The sequence below is a fragment of the Trachinotus anak genome, unplaced genomic scaffold, assembly GCF_046630095.1.
Source record: "Trachinotus anak isolate AG129_WGS33_773 ecotype Australia unplaced genomic scaffold, CSIRO_AGI_Tana_v1 ptg000040l, whole genome shotgun sequence".
Lineage (NCBI taxonomy): Eukaryota > Metazoa > Chordata > Actinopteri > Carangiformes > Carangidae > Trachinotus > Trachinotus anak.
This window is the reverse complement of record NW_027273891.1, coordinates 167,501-175,000: the sequence shown is the minus strand read 5'-3', so window position 1 is coordinate 175,000 and position 7,500 is coordinate 167,501. Positions and strand designations below refer to the sequence as shown.

Genomic DNA, 7,500 nt, shown 5'->3' with positions numbered 1-7,500 from the left:
GATCCACCATGTTGGCTCCAGAGGAGTCCAATCAGACCCGTGTTGGAAACACCCAGCACGACCTGTAAATCCGGTTTAGTGATTTAGTGATTTTTCCTTTAAAAACCTGTGGCCCTTTAAAAACCCACCTGGCTGTTCTGGGCTGAGAAGCTGAAGATTTGTGTGATATTCACATTGATCAGTGATTGATTAGACATGTTTGATTGTGTTTATGTTGTGGTCTCTGTGTTCAGTTAGAAACAGGTGACTTTTATGTGTTGGAGTTCTGCACATGAGCAGGAGACTCAGTAACCAGATTTAGTTTCTTTAATGTTAAAGGAACTTTTGGTGATTTTATTGTTTCATCTCTTCTGTAAAAACCTGCTGTTTACTGTGACGTTTAGTAGAAATGGTTTTGTTGTAGGCTGATTGTTTTCATCTGAGCTGTATCTGTAAGACTATGGATAAATAAAAAGCAAAGTAATTCTGCACTAACTGATGCTGCAGTGACTTATTTGAATGTGTTAAATATTATTAAAGGTGCTTTGTAAATTCAACTGTTTCGGTGACTTGTCTCTGATTTAGTTTATTAAAGTTAAAAACAGACCTGGTGAAAACATCATCTGAAAAAAACAGCTGTGATGATCCAAAGAGCCACTGTGTCCACATTTGTTCACTTTAATGATGCGTTCAAGTGACCCTCATCAACCTGTATAAACATCAGCTGGTGTATTGATCTGGATCCATATCTGGACAGATGCTGACCCAGATGTGTCTTATCCACATGAAACACTACTGCTGATTCTACACCTGCAGGTCTCCTCATAATAAAAACAGCAGAAACGCTCACCATTAAAACCTGCAACAATCAGATATTGATCACACTGATCATCCCAGATATTGATCTCTTTGTTTTCTTATTGATCAGTTCGTCCAGATTTTCCTCATCAACATGATTTTTATGTCATATGACCCTCAGGGGACACCGTACCATCAACACCCCTGTGAGTGACACCGCTCACATTAAACACTGATAATCAAACATCTTCATCCTCCTCTTCCTCCTGTGTGAGATTCAGCAGGGTGTTTTCCCACAGTACGGTCTGTCAGGATCACAGAGATCACACATGATGCTGATAGGAGGGCTATAAGGTCAAAGGGGGGCGGAGCCAGTCACTGTAATAAGCCAATGATGAGTGAGCGTGGAGCAGATAAACATCTGAGCCAATCAGGCGGCCCAGAGAGAGACAACAACAGCAACAGGTCCCAGAGGAGAGAGAGGGGGCGTGATTCAATTAGAGAGAGCTGATTGTGTGTGAGAGAGTGTGAGTGTGTGAGTGTGTGTGTGAGTGTGTGTGTGAGTGTGTGTGAGTGTGAGATGCTGCCTCATCCTCAGTTCCCACCTCCGTCTTCATGCTCACAGCTGGTTTATCTGATTGTGTCTCTGTGGTTAAACTGTCCTGTCAGTGCGTCAGATTTCCTACAGACACAAACTCCTCACACTTGTTTTCAAGGCGTTTGTGTGTTTGTGTTGTGTGTCCTGTCACCAGCAGATACACAACATCTGACTCAACAAAGAGCTGAATAATGAGCAGAGGAGATTCTGAACCACAGACACAAATCCTGGATCCTGACATACTTTACACAGCTTCAAACCACGTAGAACTGGTCCAGGTTTTATGAAGACTGAGTCCAGTACAGACCAGAACACACCTGAACCAGATCTACCAAGACCACAGTGTCCCGCAGACTGGGGCTGGTTGTACTGAGCTCACTGAGCTCTGACATGCTAATGTTTTAGCTGCTAGCTTCATGGCTGTGGAGTCTGGGTGGGTCACAGAGACGTTCATGTTAACACTCATTTGACTGAAACTGTCAAAGAGTCACTGGGTTAAAACTGACCCTGCAACACACACACACACTCACTCACACACACACTCACACTAATGTGACTGATACAGACCCCAGAAAGAGACAGAGGTGGGAACTGAGGATGAGGCAGCATCTCACACTCACACACACTCACACACACACTCACACACTCACTCACACACACTCACACACACACTCACACTCTCTCACACACAATCAGCTCTCTCTAATTGAATCACGCCCCCTCTCTCTCCTCTGGGACCTGTTGCTGTTGTTGTCTCTCTCTGGGCCGCCTGATTGGCTCAGATGTTTATCTGCTCCACGCTCACTCATCATTGGCTTATTACAGTGACTGGCTCCGCCCCCCTTTGACCTTATAGCCCTCCTATCAGCATCATGTGTGATCTCTGTGATCCTGACAGACCGTACTGTGGGAAAACACCCTGCTGAATCTCACACAGGAGGAAGTGGAGGATGAAGATGTTTGATTATCAGTGTTTAATGTGAGCGGTGTCACTCACAGGGGTGTTGATGGTACGGTGTCCCCTGAGGGTCATATGACATAAAAATCATGTTGATGAGGAAAATCTGGACGAACTGATCAATAAGAAAACAAAGAGATCAATATCTGGGATGATCAGTGTGATCAATATCTGTGGTGATGAGATGCTCTGAAGATGTTTGTCTGTTGTTGATGGTTCAGCTGTTAAACAGTAGAACAGTGACCTCTGCTGGTCTCCTCAGGTTATTATACCTGTGTGAAACAAAGATTAAACAGCAGCAGAATCACAAGATCTTCACATTTAACTGTGACGAGAGAAACAGGAAGAGACTGAAGACTTTACAGAGCAGTCAGATTTAACCAGGGTCCGTAACCAGGGTCAGTAACCAGGTCAGTAACCAGGATCAGTAACCAGGTCAGTAACCAGGTCAGTAACCAGGGTCCATAACCAGGGTCAGTAACCAGGTCAGTAACCAGGGTCCATAACCAGGGTCAGTAACCAGGATCCATAACCAGGATCAGTAACCCGGATCAGTAACCAGGATCCGTAACCAGGGTCAGTAACCAGGGTCAGTAACCAGGTCAGAAACCAGGATCAGTAACCAGGTCAGTAACCAGGGTCCATAACCAGGGTCAGTAACCAGGTCAGAAACCAGGGTCAGTAACCAGGTCAGTAACCAGGGTCCATAACCAGGGTCAGTAACCAGGTCAGTAACCAGGGTCCATAACCAGGGTCAGTAACCAGGGTCAGTAACCAGGTCAGTAACCAGGGTCCATAATCAGGATCAGTAACCAGGGTCAGTAACCAGGGTCCATAACCAGGTCAGTAACCAGGATCAGTAACCAGGGTCAGTAACCAGGGTCCATAATCAGGATCAGTAACCAGGGTCAGTAACCAGGTCAGTAACCAGGGTCAGTAACCAGGATCAGTAACCAGGGTCAGTAACCAGGTCAGTAACCAGGGTCCATAATCAGGATCAGTAACCAGGGTCAGTAACCAGGGTCCATAACCAGGTCAGTAACCAGGTCAGTAACCAGGGTCCATAATCAGGGTCAGTAACCAGGTTTGATGATTTCTCAGAGAAATCTTTAGACTGAAGGAAACCAACAGGTGAGTCTGATCACCACTGAGCTGCTGCTTCACTTTTAACAAATCACATCAGCGCTTGATAGAAACACGTGAGAAAGTTTATTTTATGAGAAACAGTTTCAAATTGTTTTGTAGAAGCTGCAGTTTGGAAAATACAGAGTTTATAGGAAATAAATGAACAGATGTGGATGTAACCAGAGTCTCAACAACAGCTGAGACACAAAGTTTCTCAGAATCAGAACCAGACGTTCATCATGAGGAAACAATGGCACCATGGAACACACACACACACACACACACACACACACACACACACACACACACACACACACACACCTGAACGTGACTGGTACCCATTTGGGGGAGTGGGGGGGGGCACACAGTTTGCTCCACCCACAGACGACATCAATCATTTTCCTTTAACAGCTGATTTCAGTTCACAGCGTGTCACAGTTTCTCTTTAACGGCGCCCGGGTCAGATCTGTGGAGGGTCAGAGTCCATCAGGAGAAAGATCCTGATCAATCACAGCCTTTCAGCTCAATTAGGGTCATCAGCTGGTCTGGAGTCAGTTTACAGTAGTTAAAGCACAAAGTGAAAAACAAGACAAACAAAACTCGTAGAAAAAGAAATAATAACTATCATAAACACAGGAGGGAAATTTGGCATTGGAGAGCGTCCTGCATCTCCATGACAACAGAATGACTTCACCACCCCAATCACATCATCCAACAGCACATTAAAAAAATATCTATTATCCTGCTCAGCCTCTGGAGCAGCGTGGAGCTTTGGCATTTATCTGCAACAGTAATAATAATATTAATAATATTTGGCCCATTTGTCTTCCTTCAACAGTCACTGGTCAGTTCTCTCTTTCCCAATCCATAATCAATATCAGCTGACAGGCTCCTTCTTCCAGATACCCAGCAGGTCTCCTCCCGTCTGATCCAAGCTGGACTCATCTGAACAGAGACACAGACAACAACACAACAATCAGAAGATCAATAGCTCGATCAGTCACAACATGTCATTTTCTGAATCACTGATCAATTTCAGATCGATCCTACTGTGATCATCATCATCATCAGCCTGATTTCTGACAACAGACCTGATAAAGTTTTGGGTGAATGTGGATGGACATTAAATCAAACTCCATTCATTGGTTTCATGCTTCTCTGCAGTTGTAAATCTAAATCACGTGTTGTCCTTAAATGCACCATGGAGACAGTTTGCAAACCGTCTTTAACACGAGACCAAGTGTCGATGACTTTACCAAAATATAGCTGACTCACATCATTACTGACGTCTGCACGATTTGTTTCAGAGATGAAGATGAAAAGTTGTGACGCTGTGATCTGTGTATTTACCATTTATTGATATTTCATAAATGACACAACGGAGTGACGAGAGAACTAATCAGTGATCAATCAGCTGTGGTTAAAGTTACCCCTCCCCAGCCCCCAGGGGTTGTTGTTGTGTTGTTGTTGTGTGTTGACCTCAGACCTGCGGAGGCTGCGAGCTTCATACAGCGTGTCGTCCTCGTCACTGTCCACCGCCTCCATCTCCACAGAGTCGTCATAGTCGGACAGCAGGCCGTACTTCTTCTTGTGGGCGGGCTTCTTCAGCCTGATCATCAACACAGTTCTTACTGACAGGCACCAACAAACAGTTTTACCTGAACTTTTATTTTCAAGATTTTGGGATGAACATTTCTCTTAATGCTGTTCCATTGCAGCTAGTTAGTTGTAAGTTGCAGCACTAAATGTTACTTCAAGTCATTTAGTTTGGTGGATCAGATTCATGCTGAAGTGAGGAGCAGCTCAAACAGCTTCAGAGAGACACTTGGATCATATTTCACAGATAATGTACAACTGCTGATAAGAGGGATGAGCTGTTATGACATTATAGAGCTCAGAGGTGGAGGCAGAGGCTGAGTACTTTATAAATACTACACAACTTCTGATGGAGTAATTTAGAGGCCACGCTGTGGGAGACGGTGGTGGGAATCAGTGGGTGAAGCATTTCAAGGGAAATTCTGATTGGTGGATGAGATACATGTTGAATTGAGGTGTGGCCACTAAAATTTTACAAAAGGGCATAAATGACCTTTTCATAGCATATATACATCTGCTGGTACTAGAGAAACTTTTAAATTGCTAAATTTGTGAATTAAGGTTTGCATCACATCAATTAACATATCATTATTACATCATATTTTGCATACTATATCAAATATACTAATAATATAATGTATAATATACTAATGCACTTCAATAGTACTCCTCCTCATCCATGTTGTGCTAGAAAATAATACTTTTATATCAGCTTATATTCTGCCAAACCAGTGTATGTGGACAGTTAGTGAACCAAACTCCATTAAAAAATCCAGTGGTTTAATGCCTCCGGCCTCTAAGCAGAAATACAAACTTTGTAAAATGTGAGTTGTGTTTTTGTACAGCTGGAGCAGCCACTCTTAAGTTCAGCACGTATCTGATCTAAAGATACTTGAAAAGATTTTCACACTTTGCGGAAGAAAAATAGATATGTATCACAGGAAAATAAAGTAGCCACTAATTGAGAAACTCCTTGAGAATCTAAACCATTAAATTGGAGGGCGAGAGTGGTGGGAGTTAGCTGAACCATTTCAAGAGAAATACTGTTTGATGTATGAGATGTATGCCGAGAAGCAGAGTGGCCACTAATAGTTTAGAAAAGGGCGTAAATCACCTTTTACGGCAGTTATAACTGCTGATACTAAAGTAAGTATTAAACTGCTAGATTTATGAATGAAGTTTGGCGTGACGTCGATGAAACATTCATTATTTTTTAGATGATTCTAATAATTGATCAGCTATACAAATATAATTATATAGCTTTGTACCCTCTAATCCGTGTTGTGCCAAAAAGTAATCTTACCATTATATATAAACTCACATGCTGCCAAACCAGTTTGTGTGGACAGACAGTAAACCGAACTCCATTCAAGAATCCAGTGGTTTAATGCTTCCTCGCGTCTCAGCCTTAGTACAGACTTTGTAAAATGAGAGTCACGTGTTTCAGTAAAGCTGGAGGGGCCACTCTTAAGTTCAGCGTCTATCTCATATGAGGTCGTAATAAACATTTTCCCATTTTGGACAAAATGTGTTACTGCGTAACGTCCGTGAGCGAGCAGCAGTAATTTCGGCAGCTCTCACCGCACAGCTCGGATGAGGAAGTACAGGACTCCGATCACGGTGATGCCGATGAGGACGTACAGGGCCCTCTGGATCATCGAGCTGTCCACGTTGAGGCCCTTGGAGGGGCCCCCGCTGCTCTTCCTGCCGCCGTGAGTGGAGTTCGCCCCGCTGGAGCCGGTCCCGGCGGCGGTGGGCGCCGCGGGGCTGCTGCCGGCGGCCGTGGTCGCCTCCTGCGCCGCGGACACGAACACCCAACAAATCGGTACGAGAAGCACCGAGAGGACGCTGAGGAAAGTCATTTTACCGCCGGGAGCAAGAACACAGCAGAAAGTCTCCAACGCTACCGGGGGCCCGGGGCTTTCCAGGTACACGTCGCACTCGCCACACTCTGCCTCCGGGTTGTGACGGAGAGTAAACCCCGGAGAGGAAGCTCCGTGCGCCGCCCGCTGACGTCGGCAGCACCGGGCAACGTGGGCCCTCAGTTTGCCTCGTAGGCCCGCAGGTAACTGCCAACCAATCACAGTGAGTCCAGACGCCTGAGAGCCCGTGCGGAGGGCCGAAAACACAGCGGAACCCAAGACACTCGCTTATCTCAAGAAAACAAAACACGAGTCGCATTTTACAAAGTACGTACAACTGCTGAGAGGCAGAGAAGCCTTAAACCAAGGGATTTTTGAATGTAGTTTGGTCTGTATACAGGGCCTTAGCAGGGTATGAGATTGGCGCATCTTGGATTGGGGGGTAAAAAATATATTTTTTATATTAATGCATCTGATATTTTATTGGATGAATCCAGAAATAGTGATAGATTAATTGACTTTATGACAGACTTCATTCATAAATTTATCAGTTTAAAAGTTCCTCTAGTACCAGCAGAAGTATG

General features: G+C 44.5%; 2 protein-coding genes across 2 annotated transcripts in view; one reads left to right on the top strand and one right to left on the bottom strand.

Moving 5' to 3' along the window:
* Positions 1-517, top strand: part of LOC139615068 (T-cell acute lymphocytic leukemia protein 1 homolog) — a 2,801-nt gene extending 2,284 nt beyond the window's left edge. Inside the window, exon 3 of the mRNA XM_071472884.1 lies at positions 1-517. This exon is cut by the window's left edge and continues 422 nt beyond it. The gene's annotated coding sequence lies outside the window, so the exon portion shown is untranslated.
* Positions 518-3,519: 3,002 nt separating this feature from the next.
* On the bottom strand, positions 3,520-7,056 carry fam174c (family with sequence similarity 174 member C). The gene is made up of 3 exons (XM_071472870.1): positions 6,636-7,056; positions 4,945-5,067; positions 3,520-4,403 (listed from the first exon to the last, which is right to left on the bottom strand). The coding sequence occupies exons 1-3, from the start codon at positions 6,914-6,916 to the stop codon at positions 4,400-4,402; spliced, it is 408 nt and encodes a 135-aa protein (XP_071328971.1). The 5' UTR covers positions 6,917-7,056; the 3' UTR covers positions 3,520-4,399.
* Positions 7,057-7,500: the final 444 nt, after the last annotated feature.

What these genes read in the sequence shown, in the direction of transcription:
- fam174c (XM_071472870.1), bottom strand. Translation starts at nt 6,916, where the DNA reads ATGACTTTCCTCAGCGTCCTCTCGGTGCTTCTCGTACCGATTTGTTGG. An exon ending in TTCCTCATCCGAGCTGTGCG is followed by an intron (nt 5,068 to 6,635) that starts GTGAGAGCTGCC and finishes GTTGATGATCAG; the next exon opens with GCTGAAGAAGCCCGCCCACA.